The sequence below is a fragment of the Scyliorhinus torazame genome, chromosome X (genome assembly GCF_047496885.1).
Source record: "Scyliorhinus torazame isolate Kashiwa2021f chromosome X, sScyTor2.1, whole genome shotgun sequence".
NCBI classification, from domain to species: Eukaryota; Metazoa; Chordata; class Chondrichthyes; order Carcharhiniformes; family Scyliorhinidae; genus Scyliorhinus; species Scyliorhinus torazame.
Window position 1 is genome coordinate 24,003,085 of NC_092738.1, and position 17,480 is coordinate 24,020,564.

Consider the following 17,480-nt stretch of genomic DNA (forward strand, 5'->3'; position numbering starts at 1 on the left):
GTGTAGAGGGAGCTTTACTCTGTATCTAACCCCGTGCTGTACCTGTCCTGGGAGTGTTTGATGGGGGACAGTGTAGAGGGAGCTTTACTCTGTATCTAACCCCATGCTGTACCTGTCCTGGGAGTGTTTGATGGGGACAGTGTAGAGAGAGCTTTACTCTGTATCTAACCCCGTGCTGTACCTGTCCTGGGAGTGTTTGATGGGGGACAGTGTAGATGGAGCTTTACTCTGTATCTAACCCCGTGCTGTACCTGTCCTGGGAGTGTTTGATGGCGACAGTGTAGAGGGAACTTTACTCTGTATCTAACCCCGTGCTGTACCTGTCCTGGGAGTGTTTGATGGGGCAGTGTAGAGGGAGCTTTACTCTGTATCTAACCCCGTGCTGTACCTGTCCTGGGAGTGTTTGATGGGGGACAGTGTAGAGGGAGCTTTACTCTGTATCTAACCCCGTGCTGTACCTGTCCTGGGAGTGTTTGATGGGGTCAGTGTAGAGGGAGCTTTACTCTGTATCTAACCCCGTGCTGGACCTGTCCTGGGAGTGTTTGATGGGGACAGTGTAGAGGGAGCATTACTCTGTATCTAACCCCGTGCTGTACCTGTCCTGGGAGTGTTTGATGGGGACAGTGTAGAGAGAGCTTTACTCTGTATCGAACCCCGTGCTGTACCTGTCCTGGGAGTGTTTGATGGGGGACAGTGTAGAGGGAGCTTTACTCTGTATCTAACCCCATGCTGTACCTGTCCTGGGAGTGTTTGATGGGGACAGTGTAGAGGGAGCTTTACTCTGTATCTAACCCCATGCTGTACCTGTCCTGGGAGTGTTTGATGGGGACAGTGTAGAGAGAGCTTTACTCTGTATCTAACCCCGTGCTGTACCTGTCCTGGGAGTGTTTGATGGGGGACAGTGTAGATGGAGCTTTACTCTGTATCTAACCCCGTGCTGTACCTGTCCTGGGAGTGTTTGATGGGGGACAGTGTAGAGGGAGCTTTACTCTGTATCTAACCCCGTGCTGTACCTGTCCTGGGAGTGTTTGATGGGGTCAGTGTAGAGGGAGCTTTACTCTGTATCTAACCCCGTGCTGGACCTGTCCTGGCAGTGTTTGATGGGGACAGTGTAGAGGGAGCATTACTCTGTATCTAACCCCGTGCTGTACCTGTCCTGGGAGTGTTTGATGGGGACAGTGTAGAGGGAGCTTTACTCTGTATCTAACACCGTGCTGTACCTGTCCTGGGAGTGTTTGATGGGGACAGTGTAGAGGGAGTTTTACTCTGTATCTAACCCCGTGCTGTACCTGTCCTGGGAGTGTTTGATGGGGACAGTGTAGAGGGAGCTTTACGCTGTATCTAACCCCGTGCTGTACCTGTCCTGGGAGTGTTTGATGGGGACAGTGTAGACGGAGCTTTACTCTGTATCTAACCCCGTGCTGTACCTGTCCTGGGAGTGTTTGATGGGGACAATGTAGAGGGAGCTTTACTCTGTATCTAACCCCGTGCTGTACCTGTCCTGGGAGTGTTTGATGGGGACAGTGTAGAGGGAGCTTTACTCTGTATCTAACCCCGTGCTGTACCTGTCCTGGGAGTGTTTGATGGGGACAATGTAGAGGGAGCTTTACTCTGTATCTAACCCCGTGCTGTACCTGTCCTGGGAGTGTTTGATGGGGACAGTGTAGAGGGAGCTTTACTCTGTATCTAACCCCGTGCTGTACCTGTCCTGGGAGTGTTTGATGGGGACAGTGTAGACGGAGCTTTACTCTGTATCTAACCCCGTGCTGTACCTGTCCTGGGAGTGTTTGATGGGGACAATGTAGAGGGAGCTTTACCCTGTATCTAACCCCGTGCTGTACCTGTCCTGGGAGTGTTTGATGGGGACAGTGTAGAGGGAGCTTTACTCTGTATCTAACCCCGTGCTGTACCTGTCCTGGGAGTGTTTGATGGGGACAGTGTAGAGGGAGCTTTACTCTGTATCTAACCCCGTGCTGTACCTGTCCTGGGAGTTTTTGATGGGGACAGTGTAGAGGGAGCTTTACTCTGTATCTAACCCCGTGCTGTACCTGTCCTGGGAGTGTTTGATGGGGACAGTGTAGAGGGAGCTTTCCTCTGTATCTAACCCCGTGCTGTACCTGTCCTGGGAGTGTTTGATGGGGACAGTGTAGAGGGAACTTTACTCTGTATCTAACCCCGTGCTGTACCTGTCCTGGGAGTGTTTGATGGGGACAGTGTAGAGGGAACTTTACTCTGTATCTAACCCCATGCTGTACCTGTCCTGGGAGTGTTTGATGGGGACAGTGTAGAGGGAGCTTTACTCTGTATCTAACCCCGTGCTGTACCTGTCCTGGGAGTGTTTGATGGGGGACAGTGTAGAGGGAGCTTTACTCTGTATCTAACCCCATGCTGTACCTGTCCTGGGAGTGTTTGATGGGGACAGTGTAGAGAGAGCTTTACTCTGTATCTAACCCCGTGCTGTACCTGTCCTGGGAGTGTTTGATGGGGGACAGTGTAGATGGAGCTTTACTCTGTATCTAACCCCGTGCTGTACCTGTCCTGGGAGTGTTTGATGGCGACAGTGTAGAGGGAACTTTACTCTGTATCTAACCCCGTGCTGTACCTGTCCTGGGAGTGTTTGATGTGGACAGTGTAGAGGGAGCTTTACTCTGTATCTAACCCCGTGCTGTACCTGTCCTGGGAGTGTTTGATGGGGTCAGTGTAGAGGGAGCTTTACTCTGTATCTAACCCCGTGCTGGACCTGTCCTGGGAGTGTTTGATGGGGACAGTGTAGAGGGAGCATTACTCTGTATCTAACCCCGTGCTGTACCTGTCCTGGGAGTGTTTGCTGGGGACAGTGTAGAGAGAGCTTTACTCTGTATCGAACCCCGTGCTGTACCTGTCCTGGGAGTGTTTGATGGGGGACAGTGTAGAGGGAGCTTTACTCTGTATCTAACCCCGTGCTGTACCTGTCCTGGGAGTGTTTGATGGGGACAGTGTAGAGGGAGCTTTACTCTGTATCTAACCCCATGCTGTACCTGTCCTGGGAGTGTTTGATGGGGACAGTGTAGAGAGAGCTTTACTCTGTATCTAACCCCGTGCTGTACCTGTCCTGGGAGTGTTTGATGGGGGACAGTGTAGATGGAGCTTTACTCTGTATCTAACCCCGTGCTGTACCTGTCCTGGGAGTGTTTGATGGGGGACAGTGTAGAGGGAGCTTTACTCTGTATCTAACCCCATGCTGTACCTGTCCTGGGAGTGTTTGATGGGGACAGTGTAGAGAGAGCTTTACTCTGTATCTAACCCCGTGCTGTACCTGTCCTGGGAGTGTTTGATGGGGGACAGTGTAGATGGAGCTTTACTCTGTATCTAACCCCGTGCTGTACCTGTCCTGGGAGTGTTTGATGGCGACAGTGTAGAGGGAACTTTACTCTGTATCTAACCCCGTGCTGTACCTGTCCTGGGAGTGTTTGATGTGGACAGTGTAGAGGGAGCTTTACTCTGTATCTAACCCCGTGCTGTACCTGTCCTGGGAGTGTTTGATGGGGTCAGTGTAGAGGGAGCTTTACTCTGTATCTAACCCCGTGCTGGACCTGTCCTGGGAGTGTTTGATGGGGACAGTGTAGAGGGAGCATTACTCTGTATCTAACCCCGTGCTGTACCTGTCCTGGGAGTGTTTGCTGGGGACAGTGTAGAGAGAGCTTTACTCTGTATCGAACCCCGTGCTGTACCTGTCCTGGGAGTGTTTGATGGGGGACAGTGTAGAGGGAGCTTTACTCTGTATCTAACCCCGTGCTGTACCTGTCCTGGGAGTGTTTGATGGGGACAGTGTAGAGGGAGCTTTACTCTGTATCTAACCCCATGCTGTACCTGTCCTGGGAGTGTTTGATGGGGACAGTGTAGAGAGAGCTTTACTCTGTATCTAACCCCGTGCTGTACCTGTCCTGGGAGTGTTTGATGGGGGACAGTGTAGATGGAGCTTTACTCTGTATCTAACCCCGTGCTGTACCTGTCCTGGGAGTGTTTGATGGGGGACAGTGTAGAGGGAGCTTTACTCTGTATCTAACCCCGTGCTGTACCTGTCCTGGGAGTGTTTGATGGGGTCAGTGTAGAGGGAGCTTTACTCTGTATCTAACCCCGTGCTGGACCTGTCCTGGCAGTGTTTGATGGGGACAGTGTAGAGGGAGCATTACTCTGTATCTAACCCCGTGCTGTACCTGTCCTGGGAGTGTTTGATGGGGACAGTGTAGAGGGAGCTTTACTCTGTATCTAACACCGTGCTGTACCTGTCCTGGGAGTGTTTGATGGGGACAGTGTAGAGGGAGTTTTACTCTGTATCTAACCCCGTGCTGTACCTGTCCTGGGAGTGTTTGATGGGGACAGTGTAGAGGGAGCTTTACTCTGTACCTAACCCCGTGCTGTACCTGTCCTGGGAGTGTTTGATGGGGACAGTGTAGAGGAAGATTTACTCTGTATCTAACCCGTGCTGTACCTGTCCTGGGAGTGTTTGATGGGGACAGTGTAGAGGGAGTTTTACTCTGTATCTAACCCCGTGCCGTACCTGTCCTGGGAGTGTTTGATGGGGGACAGTGTAGAGGGAGCTTTACGCCCTATCTAACCCCGTGCTGTACCTGTCCTGGGAGTGTTTGATGGGGACAGTGTAGAGGGAGCTTTACTCTGTATCTAACCCCGTGCTGTACCTGTCCTGGGAGTGTTTGATGGGGATTGTGTAGAGGGAGCTTTACTCTGTATCTAACCCCGTGCTGTACCTGTCCTTGGAGTGTTTGATGGGGACAGTGTAGCGGGAGCTTTACTCTGTATCTAACCCCGTGCTGTAACTGTCCTGGGAGTGTTTGATGGGGACAGTGTAGAGGGAGCTTTACTCTGTATCTAAACCCGTGCTGTACCTGTCCTGGGAGTGTTTGATGGGGACAGTGTAGAGGGAGCTTTACTCTGTATCTAACCCCGTGCTGTACCTGTCCTGGGAGTGTTTGATGGGGACAATGTAGAGGGAGCTTTACTCTGTATCTAACCCCGTGCTGTACCTGTCCTGCGAGTGCTTGATTGGGACAGTGTAGAGGGAGCTTTACTCTGTATCTAACCCCGTGCTGTACCTGTCGGGGAGTGTTTGATGGGGACAGTGTAGAAGAAGCTTTACTCTGTATCTAACCCCGTGCTGTACCTGTCCTGGGAGTGTTTGATGGGGACAGTGTAGAGGGAGCTTTACTCTGTATCTAACCCCGTGCTGTACCTGTCCTGGGAGTGTTTGATGGGGACAGTGTAGAGGGAGCTTTACTCTGTATCTAACCCCGTGCTGTACCTGTCCTGGGAGTGTTTGATGGGGACAGTGTAGAGGGAGCTTTACTCTGTATCTAACCCCGTGCTGTTACTGTCCTGGGAGTGTTTGATGGGAACAGTGTAGAGGGAGCTTTACTCTGTATCTAACCCCGTGCTGTGCCTGTCCTGTGAGTGTTTGATGGGGACAGTGTAGAGGGAGCTTTACTCTGTATCTAACCCCGTGCTGTACCTGTCCTGGGAGTGTTTGATGGGTCAGTGTAGAGGGAGCTTTACTCTGTATCTAACCCCGTGCTGTACCTGTCCTGGGAGTGTTTGACAGGGACAGTGTCGAGGGAGCTTTACTCTGTATCTAACCCCGTGCTGTACCTGTCCTGGGAGTGTTTGATGGGGACAGTGTAGCGGGAGCTTTACTCTGTACCTAACCCGGTGCTGTACCTGTCCTGGGAGTGTTTGATGGGGACAGTGTAGAGGGAGCTTTACTCTGTATCTAACCCCGTGCTGTACCTGTCCTGGGAGTGTTTGATGGGGAGAGTGTCGAGGGAGCTTTACTCTGTACCTAACCCCATGCTGTACCTGTTCTGGGAATGTTTGATGGGGACAGTGTAGAGGGAGCTTTACTCTGTATCTAACCCCGTGCTGTACCTGTCCTGGGAGTGTTTGATGGGGACAGTGTAGAGGGAACTTTACTCTGTATCTAACCCCATGCTGTACCTGTTCTGGGAGTGTTTGATGGGGACAGTGTAGAGGGAGCTTTACTCTGTATCTCACCCCGTGCTGTACCTGTCCTGGGAGTGTTTGATGGGGACAGTGTAGAGGAAGCTTTACTCTGCATCTAACCCCGTGCTGTACCTGCCCTGGGAGTGTTTGATGGGGACAGTGTAGAGGGAGCTTTTCTCTCTATCTAACCCCGTGCTGTACCTGTCCTGGGAGTGTTTGATGGGGACAGTGTAGAGGGAGCTTTACTCTCCATCTAACCCCGTGCTGTACCTGTCCTGGGAGTGTTTGATGGGGACAGTTTAGAGGGAGCTTTACTCTGTATCTAACCTCGTGCTGTACCTGTCCTGGGAGTGTTTGATGGGGACAGTGTAGAGGGAGCTTTACTCTGTATCTAACCCCGTGCTGTATCTGTCCTGGGAGTGTTTGATGGGGACAGTGTAGAGGGAGCTTTACTCTGTATCTAACCCCGTGCTGTACCTGTCCTGGGAGTGTTTGATGGGGACAGTGTAGAGGGGGCTTTACTCTGTATCTAACCCCGTGTGGTACCTGTCCTGGGAGTGTTTGATGGGGACAGTGTAGAGGGAGCTTTACTCTGTATCTAACCCCGTGCTGTATCTGTCCTGGGAGTGTTTGATGGGGACAGTGTAGAGGGAGCTTTACTCTGTATCTAACCCCGTGCTGTACCTGTCCTGGGAGTGTTTGATGGGGACAGTGTAGAGGGGGCTTTACTCTGTATCTAACCCCGTGCGGTACCTGTCCTGGGAGTGTTTGATGGGGACAGTGTGGAGGGAGCTTTACTCTGTATCTAACCCCGTGCTGTACCTGTCCTGGGAGTGTTTGATGGGGACAGTGTAGAGGGAGCTTTACTCTGTATCTAACCCCGTGCTGTACCTGTCCTGGGAGTGTTTGATGGGGACAGTGTAGAGGGAGCTTTACTCTGTACCTAACCCCGTGCTGTATCTGTCCTGGGAGTGTTTGATAGGGACAGTGTCGAGGGAGCTTTACTCTGTATCTAACCCCGTGCTGTACCTGTCCTGGGAGTGTTTGATGGGGACAGTGTAGCGGGAGCTTTACTCTGTACCTAACCCGGTGCTGTACCTGTCCTGGGAGTGTTTGATGGGGACAGTGTAGAGGGAGCTTTACTCTGTATCTAACCCCGTGCTGTACCTGTCCTGGGAGTGTTTGATGGGGAGAGTGTCGAGAGAGCTTTACTCTGTACCTAACCCCATGCTGTACCTGTTCTGGGAATGTTTGATGGGGACAGTGTAGAGGGAGCTTTACTCTGTATCTAACCCCGTGCTGTACCTGTCCTGGGAGTGTTTGATGGGGACAGTGTAGAGGGAACTTTACTCTGTATCTAACCCCATGCTGTACCTGTTCTGGGAGTGTTTGATGGGGACAGTGTAGAGGGAGCTTTACTCTGTATCTAACCCCGTGCTGTACCTGTCCTGGGAGTGTTTGATGGGGACAGTGTAGAGGAAGCTTTACTCTGCATCTAACCCCGTGCTGTACCTGCCCTGGGAGTGTTTGATGGGGACAGTGTAGAGGGAGCTTTACTCTCTATCTAACCCCGTGCTGTACCTGTCCTGGGAGTGTTTGATGGGGACAGTGTAGAGGGAGCTTTACTCTCCATCTAACCCCGTGCTGTACCTGTCCTGGGAGTGTTTGATGGGGACAGTTTAGAGGGAGCTTTACTCTGTATCTAACCTCGTGCTGTACCTGTCCTGGGAGTGTTTGATGGGGACAGTGTAGAGGGAGCTTTACTCTGTATCTAACCCCGTGCTGTATCTGTCCTGGGAGTGTTTGATGGGGACAGTGTAGAGGGAGCTTTACTCTGTATCTAACCCCGTGCTGTACCTGTCCTGGGAGTGTTTGATGGGGACAGTGTAGAGGGGGCTTTACTCTGTATCTAACCCCGTGTGGTACCTGTCCTGGGAGTGTTTGATGGGGACAGTGTAGAGGGAGCTTTACTCTGTATCTAACCCCGTGCTGTATCTGTCCTGGGAGTGTTTGATGGGGACAGTGTAGAGGGAGCTTTACTCTGTACCTAACCCCGTGCTGTATCTGTCCTGGGAGTGTTTGATGGGGACAGTGTCGAGGGAGCTTTACTCTGTATCTAACCCCGTGCTGTATCTGTCCTCGGAGTGTTTGATGGGGACAGTGTCGAGGGAGCTTTACTCTGTATCTAACCCCGTGCTGTACCTGTCCTGGGAGTGTTTGATGGGGACAGTGTAGAGGGAGCTTTACTCTGTATCTAACCCCGTGCTGTACCTGTCCTGGGAGTGTTTGATGGGGACAGTGTAGAGGGAGCTTTACTCTGTATCTAACCCCGTGCTGTACCTGTCCTGGGAGTGTTTGATGGGGACAGTGTAGAGCGAGCTTTACTCTGTATCTAATCCCGTGCTGTACCTGTCCTGGGAGTGTTTAATGGGGACAGTGTAGTGGGAGCTTTACTCTGTATATAACCCCGTGCTGTACCTGTCCTGGGAGTGTTTGATGGGGACAGTGTAGAGGGAGCTTTACTCTGTATCTAACCCCGTGCTGTACCTGTCCTGGGTGTGTTTTCTGGGGACAGTGTAGAGGGAGCTTTACTCTGTATCTAACCCCGTGCTGTACCTGTCCTGGGAGTGTTTGATGGGGACAGTGTAGCGGGGGCTTTACTCTGTATCTAACCCCGTGCTGTACCTGTCCTGGGAGTGTTTGATGGGGACAGTGTAGAGGGAGCTTTACTCTGTATCTAACCCCGTGCTGGATTAATGTTTTCTGTGTCTGTAGAAATGGTTTGCGGTGACTGCTGATGAAGAGGGACAGGTGCGTCACCTTGTCTGTGAGGGTGAGGGCGTCTGGGTCTCTGTCAGGCTGGAGTCAGCCCTTCGCCTGTTCCACGCTGTGACGGGTGAACTCCTGCAGGAGGTCGATATCCAACCATTTGTACTCCGCATGTTCGGTGAGTGTTCTCCGTAACCTCCTCAGTCCCTTCAATTCCCAACCTCCTGTTCAAATCCCTCCCTCACTCCATATCTCTGTAACCTCCTCCAGCCCCGACAATTCCCATCCTCCTGTTCAAATCCCTCCCTCCCTCCCTATCTCTGTAACCTCCTCAGTCCCTTCAATTCCCATCCTCCTGTTCAAATCCCTCTCTCCCTCCCTATCTCTGTAACCTCCTCCAGCCCCTACAATTCTCATCCTCCTGTTCAAATCCCTCCCTCCCTCCCTATCTCTGTAACCTCCTCCAGCCCCTACAATTCCCATCCTCCTCTTCAAATCCCTCCCTCCCTCCCTATCTCTGTAACCTCCTCCAGCCCCGACAATTCTCATCCTCCTGTTCAAATCCCTCCCTCCCTCCCTATCTCTGTAACCTCCTCCAGCCCCTACAATTCCCATCCTCCTGTTCAAATCCCTCCCTCCCTCCCTATCTCTGTAACCTCCTCCAGCCCCGACAATTCCCATCCTCCTCTTCAAATCCCCCTCCCTCGCTCCCTATCTCTGTAACCTCCTCCAACCCCTAAAATTCCCATCCTCCTGTTCAAATCCCTCCCTCCCTATCTCTGTAACCTCCTCCAGCCCCGACAATTCTCATCCTCCTGTTCAAATCCCTCCCTCGCTATCTCCCTCTCTGAGGTCCTACAACCCTCCGAGATCTCTGCACTCCTCCAATTCCGGCCTAGCGAGCATCCCCTGATTTCCATCGCTCCGCCATTGGCGGTCGAGCTTTCAGATGGTTTGTGGTGTGTGTGTGGAGGGTGGGGGGGGGGATTTTGAGGGGTGGGGGTGGTTCTTTGGTGAGGGTTTCTGTGTGGCTGTGGAGGGAGGGTTGCTGGATCGAATGATGCTGTGCTTCCATCGACTGAAACGCCATCTCCTCTTCTGCTCGACAGGCTCTGGGCCTACGCCTCATCTCCGGGTGACGGCCCTGTCCGTGATCTGCAGGCGGCTGTGGGTAGGCACGGGGACCGGCTTTGTCATATCGGTGCCCCTGTCGACGGGTGAGTGCTTGCGAGGGAGGCTGGAGCGTTTTAGCTTCGCGGCGACTTACACCCGGCGATAAATCCCAACCGGCCGGCTTAGCCTGAAAACGTCGGAGCCGAACCACCCAGGAAAGGGTGGATTGGCCGTGATAAATAGTCCCTGAGTGTCCAAAGATGTACAGGTTAGGCGGATTGGCCGAGTTAAATTGTCCCTTAGTGTCCAAAGATGTGCAGGTTAGGTGGATTGGCTGTGATAAATAGTCCCTGAGTGTCCAAAGATGTGCAGGTTAGGTGGATTGGCTGTGATAAATAGTCCCTGAGTGTCCAAAGATGTACAGGTTAGGCGGATTGGCCGAGTTAAATTGTCCCTTAGTGTCCAAAGATGTGCAGGTTAGGTGGATTGGCTGTGATAAATAGTCCCTGAGTGTCCAAAGATGTGCAGGTTAGGTGGATTGGCTGTGATAAATAGTCCCTGAGTGTCCAAAGATGTGCAGGTTAGGTGGATTGGCTGTGATAAATAGTCCCTGAGTGTCCAAAGATGTGCAGGTTAGGTGGATTGGCTGTGATAAATAGTCCCTGAGTGTCCAAAGATGTACAGGTTAGGTGGATTGGCCGTGTTAAATTGTCCCTTAGTGTCCAAAGATGTGCAGGTTAGGCGGATTGGCCGAGTTAAATTGTCCCTTAGTGTCCAAAGATGTGCAGGTTAGGTGGATTGGCCGCGTTAAATTATCCCTTAGTGTCCAAAGATGTACAGGTTAGGTGGATTGGCCGTGTTAAATTGTCCCTTAGTGTCCAAAGATGTGCAGGTTAGGTGGATTGGCCGTGTTAAATTGTCCCATGGTGTCCAAAGATGTACAGGTTAGGTGGATTGGCCGTGTTAAATTGTCCCCTAGTGTCCAAAGATGTGCAGGTTAGGAGGATTGGCCGTGTTAAATTGTCCCTTAGTGTCCAAAGATGTACAGGTTAGGTGGATTGGCCGTGTTAAATTGCCCCTTAGTGTCCAAAGATGTACAGGTTAGGTGGATTGGCCGTGTTAAATTGTCCCTTAGTGTCCAAAGATGTACAGGTTAGGTGGATTGGCCGAGTTAAATTGTCCCTTAGTGTCCAAAGATGTACAGGTTAGGTGGATTGGCCGAGTTAAATTGTCCCTTAGTGTCCAAAGATGTACAGGTTAGGTGGATTGGCCGTGTTAAATTGTCCCTTAGTGTCCAAAGATGTGCAGGTTAGGTGGATTGGCGGTGTTAAATTGTCCCTTAGTGTCCAAAGATGTACAGGTTAGGTGGATTGGCCGTGTTAAATTGTCCCTTAGTGTCCAAAGATGTACAGGTTAGGTGGGTTGGCCGTGTTAAATTGTCCCTTAGTGTCCAAAGATGTACAGGTTAGGTGGATTGGCCGTGTTAAATTGTCCCTTAGTGTCCAAAGATGTACAGGTTAGGTGGATTGGCCGTGTTAAATTGTCCCTTAGTGTCCAAAGATGTACAGGTTAGGTGGATTGGCCGAGTTAAATTGTCCCTTAGTGTCCAAAGATGTACAGGTTAGGTGGATTAGCCGTGTTAAATTGTCCCTTAGTGTCCAAAGATGTACAGGTTAGGTGGATTGGCCGTGTTAAATTGTCCCTTAGTGTCCAAAGATGTGCAGGTTAGGTGGATTGGCCGTGATAAATTGCCCCTTAGTGTCCAAAGATGTACAGGTTAGGTGGATTGGCCGTGTTAAATTGTCCCCTAGTGTCCAAAGATGTGCAGGTTAGGTGGATTGGCCGTGTTAAATTGTCCCTTAGTGTCCAAAGATGTACAGGTTAGGTGGATTGGCCGTGTTAAATTGTCCCTTAGTGTCCAAAGATGTACAGGTTAGGTGGGTTGACCGTGTTAAATTGTCCCTCAGTGTCCAAAGATGTGCAGGTTGGGTGGATTGGCCTTGTTAAATTGTCCCTTAGTGTCCAAAGATGTACAGGTTAGGTGGATTGGCCGTGTTAAATTGTCCCTTAGTGTCCAAAGATGTGCAGGTTGGGTGGATTGGCCGTGTTAAATTGTCCCTTAGTGTCCAAAGATGTACAGGTTAGGTGGATTGGCCGTGTTAAATTGTCTCTTAGTGTCCAAAGATGTACAGGTTAGGTGGACTTTCCGTGTTAAATTGTCCCTTAGTGTCCAAAGCTGTGCAGGTTAGGTGGATTGGCCGTGTTAAATTGTCCCTTAGTGTCCAAAGATGTACAGGTTAGGTGGATTAGCCGTGTTAAATTGTCCCTTAGTGTCCAAAGCTGTGCAGGTTAGGTGGATTGGCCGTGTTAAATTGTCCCTTAGTGTCCAAAGATGTGCAGGTTAGGTGGATTGGCCGTGTTAAATTGTCCCTTAGTGTCCAAAGATGTGCAGGTTAGGTGGATTGGCCGTGATAAATTGTCCCTTAGTGTCCAAAGATGTACAGGTTAGATGGATTGGCCGTGTTAAATTGTCCCTTAGTGTCCAAAGCTGTGCAGGTTAGGTGGATTGGCCGTGTTAAATTGTCCCTTAGTGTCCAAAGATGTACAGGTTAGGTGGATTGGCCGTGTTAAATTGTCCCTTAGTGTCCAAAGACGTACAGGTTAGGTGGATTGGCCGTGTTAAATTGTCCCTTAGTGTCCAAAGATGTACAGGTTAGGTGGACTGGCTGTGTTAAATTGTCCCTTAGTGTCCAAAGATGTGCAGGTTCGGGGGATTGGCCGTGTTAAATTGTCCCTTAGTGTCCAAAGATGCACAGGTTAGGTGGATTGGCCGTGTTAAATTGTCCCTTAGTGGCCAAAGATGTGCAGGTTAGGTGGATTGGCCATGTTAAATTGTCCCTTAGTGTCCAAAGATGTGCAGGTTAGGTGGATTGGCCGTGTTAAATTGTCCCTTAGTGTCCAAAGATGTGCAGGTTAGGTGGATTGGCCGCGTTAAATTGTCCCTTAGTGTCCAAAGATGTGCAGGTTAGGTGGATTGGCCGCGTTAAATTGTCCCTTAGTGTCCAAAGATGTACAGGTTAGGTGGATTGGCCTTGTTAAATTGTCCCTTAGTGTCCAAAGATGTACAGGTTAGGTGGATTGGCCGTGTTAAATTGTCCCTTAGTGTCCAAAGATGTACAGGTTAGGTGGATTAGCCGTGTTAAATTGTCCCTTAGTGTCCAAAGATGTGCAGGTTATGTGAATTGGCCGTGTTAAATTGTCCCTTAGTGTCCAAAGATGTACAGGTTAGGCGGATTGGCCGTGTTAAATTGTCCCTTAGTGTCCAAAGATGTACAGGTTAGGTGGATTGGCCGTGTTAAATTGTCCCTTAGTGTCCAAAGATGTGCAGGTTAGGTGGATTGGCTGTGTTAAATTGTCACTTAGTGTCCAAAGATGTACAGGTTAGGTGGATTGGCCGTGTTAAATTGTCCCTTAGTGTCCAAAGATGTACAGGTTAGGTGGATTAGCCGTGTTAAATTGTCCCTTAGTGTCCAAAGATGTGCAGGTTATGTGAATTGGCCGTGTTAAATTGTCCCTTAGTGTCCAAAGATGTACAGGTTAGGCGGATTGGCCGTGTTAAATTGTCCCTTAGTGTCCAAAGATGTACAGGTTAGGTGGATTGGCCGTGTTAAATTGTCCCTTAGTGTCCAAAGATGTGCAGGTTAGGTGGATTGGCTGTGTTAAATTGTCCCTTAGTGTCCAAAGATGTACAGGTTAGGTGGATTGGCCGTGCTAAATTGCCCCTTAGTGTCCAAAGATGTACAGGTTAGGTGGATTGGCCGTGTTAAATTGTCCCTTAGTGTCCAAAGATGTACAGGTTAGGTGGATTGGCCGTGTTAAATTGTCCCTTAGTGTCCAAAGATGTACAGGTTAGGTGGATTGGCCGTGTTAAATTGTCCCTTAGTGTCCAAAGATGTACAGGTTAGGTGGATTGGCCGTGTTAAATTGTCCCTTAGTGTCCAAAGATGTACAGGTTAGGTGGATTGGCCGTGTTAAATTGTCCCTTAGTGTCCAAAGATGTGCAGGTTAGGTGGATTGGCCATGTTAAATTGTCCCTTAGTGTCCAAAGATGTGCAGGTTCGGGGGATTGGGAGGGCTTCGATTGCAAATATATTCTTTTGGCGAAAATCAACATCCCGTTATCTCGTTCACAGAACTGGCGGCCGGGTCGTCTCCGCGGATGGTCAACGGCGCCCCTGCTGGCCAGGAGGACCCACTGCGGTCGGCGTTGCCACCCGACCCCTCCATCCCCTACGCCGCCACGCCGCTGGCGCAGATCTGTTTCCACGGGCACCGCGACGCCGTGAGGTTCCTCGTGACGGTTCCGGGTGAGTGCCTCGCTCCAGGGTTCCACGACCCTTAACCCCGCCACACCATCCCCGTGACCCATCCCGCTCTCTCAGCCCGCCGATGCATTCCGATTCCCTGCGCCCTGCTCCTGCATCCCCCCCCCCACTTCCCTGTGGTCCGTTAATAGTGTCTCCGCTTCCGTGGGGGCAGCACAGTGGTTAGCACAGCTGCTTCACAGCTACAGGGTCCCAGGTTCGATTCCCCGCTGGGTCACTGTCTGTGCGGAGTCTGCACGTCATCCCCGTGTCTGCGTGGGTTTCCTCCGGGCGCTCCGGTTTCCTCCCACAGTCCAAAGATGTGCAGGTTAGGTGGATTGGCCGTGTTAAATTGTCCCTTAGTGTCCGAAGATGTACTGGTTAGGAGGATAGGCCGTGGTAAATTGTCCCTCAGTGTCCAAAGATGTACAGGTTAGGAGGATTGGCCGTGTTAAATTGTCCCTTAGTGTCCAAAGGTGTCCAGGTTAGATGGATTGGCCGTGTTAAATTGTCCCTTAGTGTCCAAAGATGTGCAGGTTAGGTGGATTTGCCGTGTTAAATTGCCCCTTGGTGTCGAAAGATGTACAGGTTAGGTGGATTGGCCGTGTTAAATTGTCCCGTAGTGTCCAAAGATGTACAGGTTAGGTGGATTGGCCGTGTTAAATTGTCCCTTAGTGTCCAAAGACGTGCAGGTTGGGTGGATTGGCCGTGTTAAATTGTCCCTCAGTGTCCAAAGATGTACAGGTTAGGTGGATTGGCCGTGTTAAATTGTCCCTCAGTGTCCAAAGATGTGCAGGTTGGGTGGATTGGCCGTGTTAAATTGTCCCTCAGTGTCCAAAGATGTGCAGGTGAGGTGGATTGGCCGTGTTAAATTGTCCCTTAGTGTCCAAAGATGTACAGGTTAGGAGGATTGGCCGTGTTAAATTGTTCCTTAGTGTCCAAAGATGTACAGGTTAGGTGGATTGGCCGTGTTAAATTGTCCCTTAGTGTCCAAAGATGTCCAGGTTAGGTGGATTGGCCGTGTTAAATTGTCCCTTAGTGTCCAAAGATGTTCAGGTTAGGTGGATTGGCCTTGTTAAATTGTCCCTTAGTGTCCAAAGATGTGCAGGTTAGGTGGATAGGCCGTGGTAAATTGTCCCTCAGTGTCCAAAGATGTACAGGTTAGGTGGATTGGCCGTGTTAAATTGTCCCTTAGTGTCCAAAGATGTACAGGTTAGGTGGATTGGCCGTGTTAAATTGTCCCTTCGTTTCCAAAGATGTACAGGTTAGGTGGATTGGCCGTGTTAAATTGACCCTTAGTGTCCAAAAAAGGTTAGGTGGGGTTACTGGGTTACGGGCCCTCTTTCCAAGGGCCGGTGCAGACTCGATGGGCTGAATGGCCTCCTTCTGCACTGTAAATTCTATAATCTATGATTCCCATCAAAGTGTATTAAACTTCAACCGCCGCTTGTTGCCCCACCCCCACACATCGACGACGCCCTTCTGGAGTTGTGGAGGCCAAGGCACTGGGCAGGGACCATTTGGAGTTTCTCAGTCTGTGACGTTCCCCTCCCCGTCCACCCTCCCCCCTCCTTCATCTCTGTCTCTTTCTCCATCCAGCGACTGGCTCCGCCAACCGGGGAGTTGGAGCGACGTCAAACGGCGGCGCAAGTGTCCCGAGTGAGGACGAGTTATCCAAGCTGGTCGTGAGCGGAGGGGAAGGCTACGTCAACTTTCGGATCGGTGAGTGGCGTCGAGTGGGGCGACGGCGAGATCGCGAAGGGGGGGTGTTTGCGGGGAGGGGAGGGGGCTCTCGGTCGCCGAGGGTGAGGGTGGTAGGGTATCGAGGGAGGCGGGAGCCTCGCGATCTCCGTGCTTGAGGGAGGGAGGGTAGCGAGGGAGACAGGAGTGTCGTGGGCTAGTGTTTTGAAAACTGCCAAGTATATCAAAGCCCTTATCCACCTATTAAAATTACTCTGTTTGAGCCTTTCAAACTCCATGTATGTTTGACCAAATTCTTTCCTTAAATTTCTAAACCTTTGTCTGTAAGCTTCAGGCACTGGCTCATATGCACTTAAGATGGATTTCTTCACCTCCTCATACGTTCCAGATACCACCTCCGGTAGTGATGCAAACACTTCACTAGCCCTACCTACCAGCTTTGTTTGAATCAGGAATAGCCACATATCCTGTGGCCATTGCATTTGTTTAGCTCCCTTCTCAAATGAAATGAAAAAGGCTTCTACCTCCTTCTTGTCAAACCTTGGCAATGCTTGGACATATTTAAATAGAACCCCACCACATCTTCGACTATGACGCTCTGTCTCATTATCCTCATCCATCTCCTCCAACTGTACCTACGTCTGCCAATTTACGTCAATTTATGTACCCTTTACGTCTGCCAATTTTTAACTGATTTTCATGTTTTAGAGCCATTTTCCGAAGTTCAAACTCTCTCTCTTTTTCCCTTTCCTCTCTCCCTTTGTTTCTTTCTTCTCCTTTTCTTTTTCCTCTCTATCTCTTTCTCTTTCTTTTTCCGCTCCCACTCTTTCGTAATCGAGCCGTTTTAATTCTTTCTCATGTTCCAACTGTTTAATTTGCAACTGAATTTTTTGCCATGAGTCAAACTCTATCTCAGGCAACTTTAAATGCTTAACCACCGCCATAATTACCTCACCTTTTCGCATTTTGTCAGGTAATGTTAACTGCAATACTTTTGCCAGACCCAACAGTCTGCTTTCAGTCTCTGTCCGTAAAGTACTGCGTGTGACAATCTCCACCCCCAAAAACTTCTGAGCCTCTGAAAGAGCCATTGTCCACAACACTCTCCCCACTTAAACTAAAATACCTCACCGGAAAAGCAACAATCGTTCACTGTCTTTAAGTTCACAAAAGCCAATCCAATAGATAGACTTTTATCCCGGGTGAGCCCCCAATTGTTATGGGCGAGGCATTTTCAGAACCCCAAAATGTATCATGGAGTTCAACCAACCTCCCCCTTTAATGTATTGTTGCTTTTGAAGCACACGGCTTGTTCTCCAGGTGTGGGATTACAATTATGGACACGTGGGTTTTTAAACACAAAACAATGTTTATTCCACGAACTCAACTTAACCTCTTCAATAAACATTGGATCTCTTAACACCCCCTTACTTCAAAGATAACTCTGAAAATATCACAACAGTAAATACTTCCTTAAAATGTTCTTCAAACTTCCAAGAGACTTAACACCTTTAAACAGAATCACATCAGGTTAAAGGC

At 50.2% G+C, this 17,480-nt stretch overlaps 2 protein-coding genes across 3 annotated transcripts in view; both read left to right on the forward strand.

The window, feature by feature from the left end:
- lmbr1l (limb development membrane protein 1-like) overlaps positions 1–17,480 on the forward strand; it is a 140,507-nt gene that overhangs the window by 65,182 nt on the left and 57,845 nt on the right. The gene's annotated exons all lie outside the window — the stretch shown is intronic.
- LOC140405313 (C-Jun-amino-terminal kinase-interacting protein 4-like) overlaps positions 1–17,480 on the forward strand; it is a 73,671-nt gene that overhangs the window by 55,352 nt on the left and 839 nt on the right. Inside the window, exons 2-5 of the mRNA XM_072493604.1 lie at positions 8,770–8,941; positions 9,873–9,980; positions 14,070–14,243; positions 15,840–15,962. Of these exons, the coding sequence (XP_072349705.1) occupies positions 8,770–8,941; positions 9,873–9,980; positions 14,070–14,243; positions 15,840–15,962 (577 nt within the window). The remainder of the gene's footprint in view (positions 1–8,769; positions 8,942–9,872; positions 9,981–14,069; positions 14,244–15,839; positions 15,963–17,480) is intronic.